Below are 16,030 nucleotides of genomic sequence, written 5' to 3' on the forward strand. Positions count from 1 at the left end.
AAACAAACAATATGATAATGACCATGTTGGTTAAGGGACAAAAATTGGCCAGGACGCTGGGGATAACTCTCCTGCTCTTCAAAATGATGGTCCAGGATCTTTTTATGTCCACCTGAGAGAGTAGACAGGGCCTCTGTTTAAAATCTCATCTGAAAAACAGCACCTCTTACAGCATAGTGTTCTTAGCTTAGATTTTTGTGCTCAAGTCTCTGGAGTTGAATTTGAACCAACAACCTTCTGACTCAGAGACAAGAGGGCTACCCACTGAGCCACAGCTGACACCAAATAGAGAGAAACTTCTTCCTCCTGGTGTACAAGTCTACAACAATGAGACATAACCTTAAAATCAGAGCCAGGCCATTTACGAGAGAGGTTAGGAAACATTTCTTCACATAAAAGTTGGTAAAGACGTAGAACTCGCCCATAAGAAGCAAGTTCTTTTTTAAATTCATTCATGAGAGGTGGGCAACACTGGCTAGGCCAGCATTTATTGCCCATCCCTAATGCCCTTGTTCAGGCAGCAGTTAATAGTCTCAGAGTCACATGTAGGCCAGACCAGGTAGATTTCCTTCCCTAAACGACATTAGTGAATGTTAGAAAGTTCTGATGAAAGGTCATCAACCTGAAACCTTAACTCTTTATCTCTCCACAGATGCTGCCAGACCTGCTGTGTATTCATGGCATTTTCTGTTTTTATTTATAAAAGCAGTAGATGTCAGCTCAATTAATAATTTTAAAAATGAGATTGATATTTTTGCCAGACTAGGTTAAGGAAGAATATGGAGCCAAGGCAGGTGTGTGGAGTTAAGATACAGATCAGCCATGATGTCATCAATTGGTGGAACAGGCTTGAAGGAACTGAATGGCCTGTTTCTGAGTCTAGAGAAGAGATTAGTGGTCATTGATCCCTTTTGATAAAGCCAATCACTGAGCCTTTTAAACACCTTGTATGTTAATTTGTAGGATTTTTAAACAATTACATGGCACCTGACAGGAAGTGAAGGCAAATGACTGGAATTGAAATTCGGCCATGGGGAAAAGTAAACCCAACAAAACCTGATAAAGTGACCCTATTAAACAATAGGTGCAGGGCAGCATTGTGATTCTCCCTGAGTCGAATAGCCTAGCCACTCTCAACCCCTAGGCTTATAAACGAAGGATAGCCACATTATATCAGCAAGTATTCCTGAACTTGTGTGTGGGAACATAAGATTATATGCAAATACGTTGGTACCTATATATGTGCATAATAATTCCAAATGCTTCAATTAATAAGGAACTGATTCGACCTCACTCAAATTGCAATTATATAATTAACTAAAACTTAATCAAGGCACTGAGTACCCAGTAGACCAGCTCATTGCTGATTTAAACAGTTTATTGAAGTATCTCCAACTCTAGCCGACTTGCTGAGACTCCATGTCCAGCACTATTTACCGCAGGAAGGTGTGCTGCGGACTTCGTGGCGGAGGCGTAAAGAGTTGGTTGGATTTGTTTTGGCCAAATAAAATGTAACAATAAATAAAAGAGAAACAGTATCTTTAAAGAGAAACAGCAACAGGACGGCGTTTGGTAACCGCGGTTAGTGAGAACTTTATTTCTGCTGAAGTATGTTTTTGGTAATGCTGTGGAAGGATTGAAACCAAAAACTGGAATTGGGTTTGTTATGAACTATCCCTGGGAACCCGTGGGAACTTCTGGGATTTCCTGATTTTTGGGGTTGGGGATGTTACTCTCCATGAGACAAGTCCCACAGGCTCTTGTCCCTCAGCATAAGACCATATTAACTTGGAGTTGAGTCCCTCTTTCCCAACCTTAGGGTTGTTTGGAGTGGAAGTTCTATCAAACTCCTCCTTGTGCTCAGTATCCTGCAGCCGGGTCGGTTCAGAGAGTGTTGTATATCTTGATGTGATGGATCACAGGAATGGTCATTGGGCTGGACTCTTGTCTCACTGTCAATGGTTTTTCTGAACATCTGTATAGTGAGGATTCCGACCACCGAGAGTTTTGCTGGAGCTTGAGCAAGGTTTAGTTGTGTTTAGTCCAGTAGGCTTTGGAAGGGGAGTAGACCATTTCTTGCGTCCGCTACATGGTGAATCCTTGCACCCAATATTCATCGCAACGCTCTTCAGTTTAGCTGCACATTCAAGCCTTCGCTGCTCTGATTCATAACTCAGCAAAAAAACTGTGTTTCCCGCCGCCCCGAATCCTTCAGTATCCCTGTGGTTAGTCCTTGTGGTTTTGGACTGATCAGGTTTGAGTTGGTCAAATGCCTGACGTTGGAGTTCTCCAACCCTGTATCTGGGCAAGATTCGAACAATCATTCCCAGAGGTGAAGGTATATTGTGTTAACTATTGAATAATTCAATCCCTCTTTCCAATCGGTCTCTTGTTTGGAGGAGAGACAGATGTGAAGGAATGAGCGAGTCTGTCACTGAATCACACATTGACCTTGATATCAATCAGGAGTCACACTCCGACCTTATTCCGGGACTGGTTGCAGTCTAACTGCACAGGTACTTTTCTAAAGCAGCTGTACTTAAAATGCACTTAGGGTGTTATAGTCACCAGAGGTTGTCCATTGGTCTATCTGTTGCTATGTTAGGTTCTGTTTGTTTAGAGGATGGGATACATTACTCCTGAAATGGTGCCATCACTGATCTGTCCATGGTCTGAATTTGCTTCTTGGTCCATTATGGTCAAATGGCTGAATTTTAATGTTTCTTTTCGGCTGCATTTGCTGCTAACGCCATGCACACAGTGGTAAACACGGCTACCATCTTTATGGGGCACATGTGTGGAATCTCTCTTTTTCTCTCTCTCTCCCCCTCCCCTCCCCTCCCCTCCCTCCCCCCCTCTCCCCTCCCTCCCCTCCCCTCCCCTCCCTCCCCCCCTCTCCCCTCCCTCCCCTCCCCTCCCCTCCCTCCCCCCCTCTCCCCTCCCTCCCCCCCTCTCCCCTCCCTCCCCCCCTCTCCCCTCCCTCTCTCCCTCCCCCTCTCCCTCCCCCTCTCCCTCCCCCTCCCCCTCTCCCTTTCTTTCTCTCCCTCCCCCTCCCCCTCTCCCTTTCTTTCTCCCCCTCCCCCTCTCCCTTTCTTTCTCCCCCTCCCCCTCTCCCTTTCTTTCTCTCCCTCCCCCTCCCCCTCTCCCTTTCTTTCTCTCCCTCCCCCTCCCCCTCTCCCTTTCTTTCTCTCCCTCCCCCTCTCCCTTTCTTTCTCTCCCTCCCTCTCCCTTTCTTTCTCTCCCTCCCTCTCCCTTTCTTTCTCTCCCTCCCTCTCCCTTTCTTTCTCTCCCTCCCTCTCCCTTTCTTTCTCTCCCTCCCTCTCCCTTTCTTTCTCTCCCTCCCTCCCTCTCCCTTTCTTTCTCTCCCTCCCTCCCTCTCCCTTTCTTTCTCTCCTCCCTCCCTCTCCCTTTCTTTCTCTCCACCCCCCCCCCTCCCTTTCTTTCTCTCCACCCCCCCTCCCTTTCTTTCTCTCCACCCCCCCTCCCTTTCTTTCTCTCCACCCCCCCTCCCTTTCTTTCTCTCCACCCCCCCTCCCTTTCTTTCTCTCCACCCCCCCTCCCTTTCTTTCTCTCCACCCCCCCCCTCCCTTTCTTTCTCTCCACCCCCCCCTCCCTTTCTTTCTCTCCACCCCCCCCTCCCTTTCTTTCTCTCCACCCCCCCCTCCCTTTCTTTCTCTCCACCCCCCCCTCCCTTTCTTTCTCTCCACCCCCCCCTCCCTTTCTTTCTCTCCACCCCCCCCTCCCTTTCTTTCTCTCCACCCCCCCCTCCCTTTCTTTCTCTCTCTCTCTCTCTCTCTCTCTCTCCCCCCCCCCCACCCTCCACTTTCTTTCTCAGCAGCAATGAGATAATGACTGGATCATCTGTTTTTCCTTTGTGTGATGTTGATTATATAATAAATATTGGGCAGGATACTGTGCTCTTCTTTGACAATGCTGTGGGGTCTTTACATCCACCTGAGGGGGCAGGCAGGACCTCAGTTAACATCTCGTATAAAGGAAGGCACCTCTGACAGTGTGGCACTCCCTCAGTACTACGCTAGGAGCATCTGCCTGGATTTTTGTGCTCGGGTCTGGGTGTGGGAATTGAACCTGGAACTTTGTCCTTCAGAGGTTAGGGTTAGAGTGCTAGGCACTGAGCTATGGCTGACACACAAAGCAATGATCATTGGGCAAAGTAAATAGAAGCTCTATTATTTTTAAAGTGAATGAGTTTTCCTTTTAGTTTTGAATGGCAGTTCCTTTTATTTGCACAGCTGTTGGAACAGTGTAGATTTAACAGTATTAACATCACCCCCTCATGGCGTTTCATTGCCATTAGAAAAGAATATTTTCCACCTTCCAATTCCTTTTTATCTTCTGCTGGGCTGCAGGAATACCATTTTATTATCCATCAGCTCATCACGGCAAGCCCTGAATAGTGGGCCTTTTTAGCAGCTGTTGAACTGCAGGGGCATCATGGCTGATCTCGTTCTCACTTACCAGCTGGGGAAAGGGTGGGGAGAGGTCTTTGGATACTGATCAGGAGCTTCTGTTATTATTCATTTGCTGTGAGATGCATATAATGAGAGAAATTCTCACCTTTAACCAGAAACCCCTCCCCACAACCACCCCGCCAGCTCTGCCTCCGCCTCTCCACTGAAAGGAGTCCCGAGATAGGGTTCGAAACCAAATCTGAGCTGAAGATTGGGATGCTATGCAACAAAGCATCTATCAGCCCAGTCCCTTGACTGCCTGTACTGCATTAAATGGTGTTTAAGATTCCAATTTTCAGGTGATTGCATCTGCTTATTTTTCCATAAGTTAACTCTTGAGATGTCTTGTAGAATTGAACAGCCACCAAAAATGAATGCAACTGGCCCTGGTTATCCAATTGCCTCGCTGTATGTTGGGGACCTGCACCATGATGTCACTGAAGCAATGCTCTACGAGAAGTTCTCCCCTGCCGGGCCCATCATGTCTATCCGGGTGTGTCGAGATGTGGTCACCCGTCGCTCCCTGGGCTATGCTTACATCAACTTCCAGCAACCTGCTGATGGTGAGTGGGGAAGTAAAGGCTTGTCCTTTTATATAAATGCCTGGAGTACTTTGTTGAGGAGTGATGAAACTTCCAAAGCCCTATTCCTGTTACTTGCAGAGAGAATTTACCGGTAACATTTAGCATTTAACGTACAAAGTATAAACTGCTGTGGGACAAGCATTGGACCTGAGCAATACTAGTAAAGAGAGACCCTCTCTCACGCGGTGCATTCCAGTTCTAACTAATCACTGCGTTTTTTAAAAAAGGTTTTCCTTATGTCACCTTTATTTCTTTTGCCAATCCCCAAGAATCAGTGGCCCCCTCATTTTTAATCCATCTGCCAATGAGCACAGTTTCTCTCTATCAACTGTCTAGACCCCTTTTGAATACCTCAATTCTATTGGAGCAGTGATGGCTGAGAGAGGATTTAATTGAGGTTTTTTAAGATATATAAATGGTATTGATGGTAAACAAGGGAAGACATTTTTTTCCTGGTTAAGAGTCCATTGGAGAAGGTTCATTAATTTAAAGGCCATTGTTGTGGATAAGGAGAGAAATTGAGAGAAAATATTCTATGAAAAGGATTTTTTTGGCACACGTAATGTTTTGGCCCAGGGGAGGGGTTGAAATAAAGACTATTGTGCCCTTTTCAGTGGGTGCACATTGGTGGTAGAGAAAGATATGGGGCTATTGGGAGTCCAGTGGGGGAGTTTTGTGATTATTTTTGGGTTGCTATAGTAAACGGTCAGTACAGACATGAGCTGAGTGATCTCCTGTGATGTAAGATTTTCTAGAAAAGCTTCAGTAGCCCTCAGCATTGTCACTGTAGTGATGTCCTTGTTGAAGAAGGAGTTGAGCTATTCCATGTGGAATACGATTTCTCTCGTCTCTGCAGCTGAGCGTGCCCTGGATACTATGAATTTTGAGGTGATTAAGGGCCGTCCTGTACGTATCATGTGGTCTCAGCGCGATCCTTCCCTCCGCAAGTCAGGAGTGGGAAACATCTTCATCAAAAACCTGGACGAATCCATTGATAACAAGGCTTTGTACGATACATTCTCCGCTTTTGGAAACATTCTGTCCTGTAAGGTAAGAACTTCAGTACGTTGGATTTGCAACTGGAACACATCCTGTACCTCCCAGCCAGAGAGCTTGAAGTTGAGTCTTTACCTTGATGTGTAGAGAGAGCCTTGCATTTCTATCCACGACCTCAGGATGTCACAAAGTTCTTTGCAAGTCAGTGAGGTACGTCAGAAGCACAGTTGCTGTTGTAATTTGAAAATGTGGCAACCAGTTTGTGCACAGCGTAATCGCATAAACATCAATGTTACAATGACCAGATAAACTGCGGGACTGTCAAGACCATGCACTTGGGTCTCTGAAGTGGGGCTTGAATCCACAACCTTCTGACTTGAAGGTGCTGCTGCCGCCTCAGCCACAACTGACAATGTCGGTGAATAGAAATTGGCCACATGTCTGGCTGGTGAACAATGTGACACTCGTTCATGGTGACACGTGCAGGTGCCCTAAATATAGTAGAAAACCGCTTAACACACAACACAGGTAAAAGTAAAAGTACTTCACATTGATGTGCCAGTATTCAGTGACTGGGTGAGTAAAGCAACCTCAATGATCAAAACCCCCAAACCCTATTTTCCTTCATACCAATTTCCGATAATCACTCAAAAAAAGATTAAAGTCCACATGCCCGCACCATGTGAATAACAGTATTCCGATCACCGGTCCAATGGCTTCGTTACTAACAGAAATGCAATTAGCCACATAGATCATAGCCAGTTGGTCACGTTTCTGGCAGCATATACATTAGGACAAGAGCAATTGAGGGTATAGACTGACTGATATTGGGGGCAGGACCTGGTTCAGGTGGGAAGGTAGGTGGAGTCACTTTTCTGTTGGCAGATAAATAGGGCCAGGAGGAAGGAACAACCCTTTCCCCTTCTGTGGGCCAGTAACCCAAGAATCTTGGAACTGCAATTGTAAACATCCCAAAGGCACTGGATACTTCAAAAGCTTTGGGCCCTGACTATTCTAGCAACAGCACCGTTCCTTCACTGTTGCTGGGTCAAAATCCTGGACCTCCCTCCCTAACAGCACTGTGGGTGTGCCTACACCACATGGACTGCAGCGGTTCAAGAAGGCAGCTCACCACCACCTTCTCGAGGGCAACTAGGGATGGGCAATAAATGCTGGCCCAGCCAGCGAAGCCCACACCCCCTAAATGAATGCAAAAGAATGGGATTGATCAAGCAACCCAGTCAGGCAAATTGTTCATTGGTAAAGAGTTCAAACACTGACAATTGGTGGGTGGTGCAGGTTTGGGGTGGGGCAAAAGATAAGATTGGGAAATTTGGCAAATATTTTTGCATCCAGTGTGATAGGAATCTGGACTGTGGGAATGGAGAAGGTCATTGAGGCAGACGGTACAAATAGAAGCAATTTGGTGTTTTTCTGTCGAGTGAGGTATGACATACCAAAAGATGCACTTTTATCCTTCCTCAGTTTATAAAAATAATTCATTTTACCATCTGTTGCAGGTTGTCAGTGATGCAAGTGGCTCAAAAGGATATGGTTTTGTACACTTTGAAACACGGGAGGCTGCAAACAGAGCGATTGAGACAATGAATGGGATGTTACTCAATGATCGAAAAGTGTGAGCTCAGTCTGGGAATTTGCGGGATGGGCAGAGACGGGGAGGTGCACCCTGAAGGCTGTAATAACTACTCATTTTTAAATGTCCAATGCTACAAGCTGTTGTCACTGACCCTAGGCTGTGCCTTGGTGATTTTTAGCACAGTGTCATTCTCACCATCCCTGGATGTGTTAATATTGCAGAAATGTTGAGAATGAACCAACACAAAACTGATTATGAACAAATGCAAATGTTCCTGAATTTGCATCAATGATGTCCTGTTTTTTTTTTGAACAGAGTTGATTTTTTTATGTACTGACCTGTGTTTCCAGCAATTTCTGATTTTTGTTTCAAATTTCCAATGATTGCTGTTCTGTTGTTTGATATTTAACTTTTTTCACCTGAGGCCATGTTGTATAAAGTAATCCTGTTGTGCGTGTCTTTATTAACCTTAAGCCAATGAGAGATTTTAAGCATGGTGACTCACTATTAGAAATTGTTTGTTTTGTCCTGTAAGCACAGCCAGTGTTGTGCTGGGTGCCCCACCCCCACCCCCCACCCGCCACCCTGTCACCCTTTGTGCCCCATGCTGCTGATTTATCAGCAGGCTGTTAGCACTTAGGGCGTGCATCACCTCTCCATTTTTGAGATCTGCCCTATGAGTGGAAGCCAATCTTCACACAGCAAGATCCCACAAACTGCAATGTTATGACCAGATGACCAAGTGCTGTTTGGCTGAGGGATAAATATTGACAAGGGCTCTGGGTCCTGGGCCCTTGTGTCTTCCTGTCATTGGTTAGTGGGACATTGGGTGAAGTTGTAATGCACTGAGCTAATTTAACCCCTGCTCTGCCGTTTCTGGGCTCCTAACTGTCCAGAATTGGTGATGGATGTTCTTCAATAGTTCAGTCCGCAACCTCTTCTATCTTAAGAGACTGAGACCTCTTGGATTGTCTGATGCACCTCCTCTGGAGTACGGTCTCTTCTGAGCTAAGCTTATGTCAGCTTTTGATGGAGGCTCTGGTCAAGCTCTTGATATTTGGCAGATTCACCTGTGTTCAGATGGAGGATCACCAGAGACGGGAATCTCCTGTTCATGTGTCTTCCTGCTTGGAAGACTTTGAGTGATGAAGGTAATTGAGTTCTGGATAGAGACAACAGTTGTACATAATTAGGGCCAAATAATGTGAGAATTCAAGGTGCAACAGGAAGTAAAATTGAAATGATAGTCTCTCTGAATTGTTATTTTAATCAGGGGGATGTTTGTTGAAAGAATGCTAAAAGTTTGCAGTTAATAACTTGTGTGAAAGATTTATTCTTTGATCTGTTTCCTTTCCTTTCCCCTGTTTGCAAGTGACTAATTTTGGAAGTTTGTGTTTGTAAAAGATTTGTGGGTCACTTCAAGTCTCATAAAGAGCGAGAGGCTGAATTTGGAAGTAAAATTCTGGAATACACCAACATCTACATCAAGAACTTTGGAGAAGACATGAGCACCACCAGGCTGAGGGAGATCTTCAATGTGTTTGGTTGGTTTGAGTTCTTTTTTGCAAATCACAGCAGTTTCAAAAATCCCCTGTGATGCCCGGCAACCATTTGTGTGGTTCTGACATGGCAGTTAACTGGGTACAATAGAAGATCAGGTCGGGCTGTGGTTTGCCGAATTGGGGTGGGGTGAGGTGACTCAGCTGGGGTTGAGTAACCTGATTTGAGATGATCAAATATTCCTGAGAAATAATTGTTCTTTTAGCAACAACATGAATTTATATAGCACCTTTTTTTATGTAATGAAAAAGTCCCAAGTCACTTTACTGGAGCAATTGAGCCACTTGGGATATTAGGTCAGATGATGAAAAGCTCGGTCAATGTGGCAGGTTTTAAGTCTCTTCAAGGAGGTGAGGAGGTTTAGGGAGGGAATTCCGTAGCTCGAGGCCCAGGCAGCTGAAGGCACAGCCACCAAAGGTGGAGCAATTAAAATTGGGGATGGACAAGAGGCCAGAATTAGAGAAACACAGATATCTTGGAGCGTTGTGGGTTTAGAGATGGTTACAGAGATAGGGAGGGGTGAGGCTATGGAGGCATTTGAAATTGAGGATGGGAACTTAAAAATAAAGACATTATTTGACTGGGAGGCGATGTAGGTTAGCGAGCACAGGTGAAAGGGGACTGGGACTTGCCGTGAGTTAAGACCCGGGCAGCAGATTTGGCTCGAGGGCTATCTGAGGGCTGTTGGCCACATCTGAATAGTTAATTCTGGACGGATGGTAAATCTCAGCCGTTGTGATCGGGCAACTTTCTTGCAGAACTTTGCCCCCTCCCCCAAAGAGGATGGGGTCGATTCCATGATGCAGTAGATTGTTTGCTTGTTTTTAAAAACAAACATTCAATTTATTCTTGAGATATGCATGTCACAGACAAAACTCAGCATTAACTTCCATAACAAAAACAGAATTACCTGGAAAAACTCAGCAGGTCTGGCAGCATCGGTGGAGAAGAAATCAGTTGACGTTTCGAGTCCTCACGACCCTTCGGCAGAACTGAAGTATAGTTAGGAGAGGGGTGAAATATAAGCTGGTCTAAGGTGGGGGGCGGGGGGAGAGAGAAGTTGAGGGTGGGGTGATTGTGGGGATAAGCAAGCAGTGATAGGAGCAGATAATCAAAAGATGTCACAGACAAAAGGACCAAAGAGGTGTTGAAGGTGGTGATATTATCTAAGAAAAGTGCTAATTAAGAATGGATGGCAGGACACTCAAGGTACAGCTCTAGTGGGGGTGGGGTGGAAAGACTAACAAAGTTTTAGTTTTAGATTTAAAAATAATGGAAATAGGTGGGAAAAGAAGAATCTATATAAATTATTGAAAAAAAAGGGGGAGGGGGAAGAAACGGGGTGGGGATGGGGGGAGGGGGAGTTTAAGCTCTAAAGTTGTTGAATTCAATATTCAGCCCGGAAGGCTGTAAAGTGCCTAGTCGGAAGATGAGGTGCTGTTCTTCCAGTTTGCGTTGGGCTTCACTGGAACAATGCAGCAAGCCAAGGACAGACATGTGGGCAAGAGAACAGGGTGGAGTGTTAAAATGGCAAGCGACAGGGAGGTTTGGGTCTTTCTTGCGGACAGACCGCAGGTGTTCCGCAAAGCGGTCGCCCAGTTTGCGTTTGGTCTCTCCAATGTAGAGGAGACCGCATTGGGAGCAACGAATGCAGTAGACTAAGTTAGGGGAAATGCAAGTGAAATGCTGCTTCACTTGAAAGGAGTGTTTGGGCCCTTGGATGGTGAGGAGAGAGGAAGTGAAGGGGCAGGTGTTGCATCTTCTGCGTGGGCATGGGGAGGTGCCATAGGTGGGGGTTGAGGAGTAGGGGGTGATGGAGGAGAGGACCAGGGTGTCCCAGAGGGAACGATCCCTACGGAATGCCGCCAGGGGGGCGAAGGGAAGATGTGTTTGGTGGTGGCATCATGCTGGAGTTGGCGGAAATGGCGGAGGATGATCCTTTGAATGCGGAAGCTGGTGGGGTGATAAGTGAGGACAAGGGGGACCCTATCATGTTTCTGGGAAGGAGGAGAAGGCGTGAGGGAGGATGCGCGGGATATGGGCTGGACACGGTTGAGGTCAACCACCGTGGGTGGAAAACCTCGGTTAAGGAAGGAGGAGGACATGTCAGAGGAACTGTTTTTGAAGGTAGCGTCATCAGAACAGATGCGATGGAGGCGAAGGAACTGAGAGAATGGGATGGAGTCCTTACAGGAAGCGGGGTGTGAGGAGCTGTAGTCGAGGTAGCTGTGGGAGTCGATAGGCTTGTAATGGATATTGGTGGACAGTCTATCATCAGAAATTGAGACCCTAATTTCCCTCAAAGATGGTCATGAGGAAACTTCTTGAACCGTGACTGTGAGAGTGAGTGTGGTCCTTTCTCTTCCCCTCCCTGTCTCTGTAACCTCCTCCTGTCCTGCAGCCTCTACTTCACTCCTCCTGTATGTTCCCCAATTTCCATCAGCCCCTCCTTTGGCTGTGTTTTCAGTTGCCTGGCTCCTAAGCTCTGGAATTCCTACCCTAAACCTTTCTACCGCTTCCTCCTTTTTCAAAAGGCAGTTTGAAACTTTGACCAAGTTTTTGATTATCTACTCTGATGTTGCCTTCTGTGACTTGGTGTCTAATTTTGTTAATGCTCCTTTGGAGTGCTTTCCTCCATTAAAGGTGCTATATAAATGCAGGTTATTGAATTCCGATTGTGCTGAAACTTTGTGAAACGTGCCCTGGTGAGCAATGGGGAGTCTAGATCGTCATGTTCAGATTGTAGCTGAAATGGTTAAATTTATGAGGACAAGTTTTATAGAGTAGGCTTGTAATCTCTTGAAGGTTCAGGGGTGATCTAATTGAGGTCTTTAAGATGGGTCGCTAGAAACTATTACCTCTGGTGGGGGGAGAGAGTCCAGAACCTTAAAATTAGCACCAGGCCATTCAGTGGTGATGTCAGGAAGCACTTCACAAAGGGGAGGTAGAAATCTGGAACACTCTTTCTCCCCCTAAAAAGGTTTTGAGGCTGGGGGTCAATTGATTTCATAACGTGGATTAATACATTTTGTATTAAGGACTGCAGAACTAAGGCAGGTAGGTGGAGTTAAAACATATCAGCTATGATCTAATTGAATGGTAAAATAGGCTTGGGGAGCTGAATTGTGGTCTCCTGTTCCTACTGAAGTGTTCATTTTGTTGAACTCATGGTGCTGGAGGAGGAAACAATAGCTCAGAATAGATAATGGCATTGAGGTATCAGCGACTACAGAACTTCATGCTCCCCACTTGTCACTGAGAAAAGAGAGCAGATAGAGGAGTCCTTGGCTGCCCCCACTCCCACTCACCCCTGGCATGCTGTGCCCCCAGTGCTGAATGTTAGATTGTCCACCAATATTCATTACAAGCCCACTGACTCCCACAGCTACCTGGACTACAGCTCCTCACACCCCGCTTCCTGTAAGGACTCCATCCCATTCTCTCAGTTCCTTCGCCTCCATCGCATCTGTTCTGATGATGCCACTTGCCAAAACGGCGCTTCTGACATGTCTTCCTTCTTCCATAACTGAGGTTTTCCACCCATGGTGGTCGACAGGACCCTCAACCGTGTCCGGCCCATCTCCCGCGCATCCGCCCTCTCACCTTCCTCTCCCTCCCAGAACCATGATAGGGTCCCCCTTGTCCTCACTTATCACCCCACCAGACTCCGCATTCAAAGGACCATCCTCCACCATTTCCGCCAACTCCAGCATGATGCCACCACCAAACACATCTTCCCTTCACCCCCGCCCCCCTCATCCCTCCCCCTCCCCCACCCAACCCCAATCAACATTCCATAGGGAACATTCCCTCCATGATACCCTGGTCCATTCTTCCATCACCCCGAACTCCATCACCCTGAGCTCCTCATCCCCCTTCCCATGGCACCTTCCCATGCAATCACGGGAGGCCTAACACCTGCTGCTTTACCTTCGCTCCTCCCCCCTCACCGTCCAAGGCCCCAAACACTCCTTTCAGATGAAGCAACGTTTCATTTGCACTTCCCTCAATTTAATTACTGCATTCGCTGCTCCCAATGCGGTCTCCTCTGCATTGGAGAGACCAAATGCAGACTGGGTGACCGCTTTGCGGAACACCTTTGGTCTGTCCGCAAGCATGACCCAGACCTCCCTGTCACTTGCCATTTCAACACACCACCCTGCTCTCATGTCCACATGTCCATCCTTGGCCTGCTGCATTGTTCCAGTGAAGCTCAACACAAACTGGAGGAACAGCACCTCATCTTCCGACTAGGCACTTTACAGCCTTCCGGACTGAATATTGAGTTCAACAACTTCAGATCATAAACTCTCTCCTTCATCTTGACCCCTTTTTAAAAATCCAATTTTGCTATTTTTATTTTTTAAAATTTATCTATGCATTTTTTAATCTTTTTCCTCAACCAACCCTCACCCCCACCAGGGCCACCCTGTTACTTGTTTCTGTGTTGTTCTTTCACAGGGTCCTGACCCTTGTTCTGCTATTAACACCTTCTGCTATTATACCTTTATGCCACTATCAGCACCTCCTTTAGTCTTTAACACTCTCTCTAATGCTCCCTTTGTCTTGTATCCATGACATCTTTGTCAATTTCTCCTGAGCTCCCACCTATCCCTGACCTTCTATTTTGCTCCAACCCCTCCTACACAGTATAAAACCCATCACATTCCTACTTCTGTTTAGCTCTGAAAAGTCATATGCACTCGAAACATTAACTCTTTCCCTCTCCACAGTCGCTGTCGAACCTGGTGATTCTTTCCAGCATTTTCTGTTTTCATTTCTGAATGTTAAGCACTTCTCTTTCCCAATTGACAAAAAATGGGCATTCAGAAAGTGGTGCTGCAGGACTCTGTAGAAAGTACCATGACATAGTACTTCATTCTAATGGTCGCTCTACATGTGCAACCCTAGCTGTATGAAATTCCACTCCATCTCCATAAGAACATAAATAGGAGCAGAAGTTGGCCATTTGGCCCCTTGAGCCTGCTCTGCCATTCAGTAACACCATGGCTGATCATCTATCTCCACCTTCCCACACTAACCCCTATCCCTTAATTCCCTTAGTATTCCAAAAATGTGTTGACCTTTATCTTGAATATCCTCAATAATTGAGCATCTGAAGCTCCCCTGAGGTAGAGAATTCCAAAACTCTCAACCTCCTTGGGTAAGAAGAATTTTTTTCACTCAGTCTTAATTGGCTGACCCCTTATTCTTACACTGTGACCCTGTGTTCCCGATTCCCCAGACAGCCAAGTTGTGGGGGAGCAGGAAATTCACAACCACACCTGGTTCCCCCCTCTCACTTTCATTTAAAAGCATCTTGAAGAAAGGGGGGGAGAGGGAGAGAATTCCAGAGATTGGACCCAAAGGCACTGAAAGACACAACTACTAATGGTGAATCCAAGGAAATTGGAGATAAGAGGCCAAAGTTAGAGAGCTGAAGTTTTTTGGTTGAGTCAGTCTCTGCCTGTCTAGTGTACTTGCGTTGTACAGTCCAGAGCACCGACCAATCCTCAAGATCCTTTCTCTCCTTTTCAAGGAACGACGCAGAGTGTTCGGGTCATGACTGATGAGAGAGGTCGTTCTAGGGGATTTGGGTTTGTCAACTTTGAAAAGCACGAAGATGCCCGCAAGGTGAGAACTGAAGTGGATTTCTCCCAGGAATGGCACACCTCTGTTGGTCCTTCATAACTGGCATTTGGAATCTCATTTGACCATTATAAATAAGCAGGGTCCAGTATAAATTTAAAGAATGAGTTGAGGGTATATTGTGGCCATTTGTCTACAAAGCACTCAGACCTGAAGACCTGCAAACAGGTTGTGTTGTAAATGGCTATCATCTTCAAGAAGAACAAAATGCCGGAAATACTCAGCAGGGTCTGGCAGCACCAGTGGAGAGACAAACGGCGAGTGTTTCGAGCCAAATATGACTCTTCAGACTGCCTTCTGCAGTTGGCTTCCACATTCTTCGAGTAATTTTACAGCACAGGAGGCCATTCAGCCCATCTTGCTTCTACTGGCTCTTTTGACAGAGCCAATTATTCCTACACCCCCAGTCTTTTACCATAGCCCTGAACATTTCTGTCCTTCAAGTATTTATCCAATTCCCTTTTGATAGTTGCTATTGAATTTGCTTCCGCCGTCCTTTCAGACAGCACATTCCAGATCATCACTCTGACTTTTATTTTAAAACATCCTATCTTGCCTCTGGTTCCTTTGCCAATCTTTTTACGTCTGTGTCCTCTGGTTCCTGACCCTCTTGCCAGTGGAATCGTTCAAATGGACAAAGTCTAACTGGCCACGGTGTGGAATCTCGCTTGGCCATTGGTGGCTGGTGATGTGAAGTGTGTTGGGCTCTTTTCCCTCCCCACCCGCCTTTTTTTTCAATAATTTATATAGATTCTTCTTTCCCCACCTATTTCCATTATTTTTAAATCTAAAACTAAAACCTTTAGTCTTTCCACCCCACCCCCACTAGAGCTGTACTTTGAATATCCTGTCTTGCATTCTTAATTAGCACTTTTCTCAGACAAAGACCACCACCTTCAACACCTCTTTGACCCTTTTGTCTCTGACATCTTTTGATTATCTGCTCACACCACACCCTCAATGTGTCTCTTCCCCCCCACCCACCTTAAACCAATTTATATTTCTCCCTTGTTGAAACTATGCTTCAGTTCTGCTGAAGGGCCATGAGGGCTCGAAACGTTGACTGATTTCTTCTCCGCCGATGCTGCCAGACTTGCTGAGTTTTTCCAGGTAATTCTGTTTTTATTTTGTTGGGCACAGGCCCATTCCCTTGTCAATGAGATTGAAACTCT

The 16,030-nt window shown here is 46.0% G+C and overlaps 1 protein-coding gene across 4 annotated transcripts in view; it reads left to right on the forward strand.

Moving 5' to 3' along the window:
* The first annotated feature begins 4,842 nt into the window (after window positions 1-4,842).
* LOC144688361 (embryonic polyadenylate-binding protein-like) overlaps window positions 4,843-16,030 on the forward strand; it is a 40,438-nt gene continuing 29,250 nt past the window's right edge. For all 4 annotated transcript variants that reach the window (XR_013578400.1, XM_078554825.1, XM_078554826.1 and 1 more), the window contains exons 1-5: window positions 4,843-5,035; window positions 5,913-6,106; window positions 7,573-7,688; window positions 9,054-9,193; window positions 14,749-14,843. Coding sequence is in view for 3 of the 4 variants with exons in the window: in XM_078554825.1 (XP_078410951.1) it covers window positions 4,843-5,035; window positions 5,913-6,106; window positions 7,573-7,688; window positions 9,054-9,193; window positions 14,749-14,843 (738 nt within the window). In the remaining variant the exon portion in view is untranslated. The remainder of the gene's footprint in view (window positions 5,036-5,912; window positions 6,107-7,572; window positions 7,689-9,053; window positions 9,194-14,748; window positions 14,844-16,030) is intronic.

Source organism: Cetorhinus maximus, chromosome 13 (genome assembly GCF_964194155.1).
Source record: "Cetorhinus maximus chromosome 13, sCetMax3.hap1.1, whole genome shotgun sequence".
NCBI classification, from domain to species: Eukaryota; Metazoa; Chordata; class Chondrichthyes; order Lamniformes; family Cetorhinidae; genus Cetorhinus; species Cetorhinus maximus.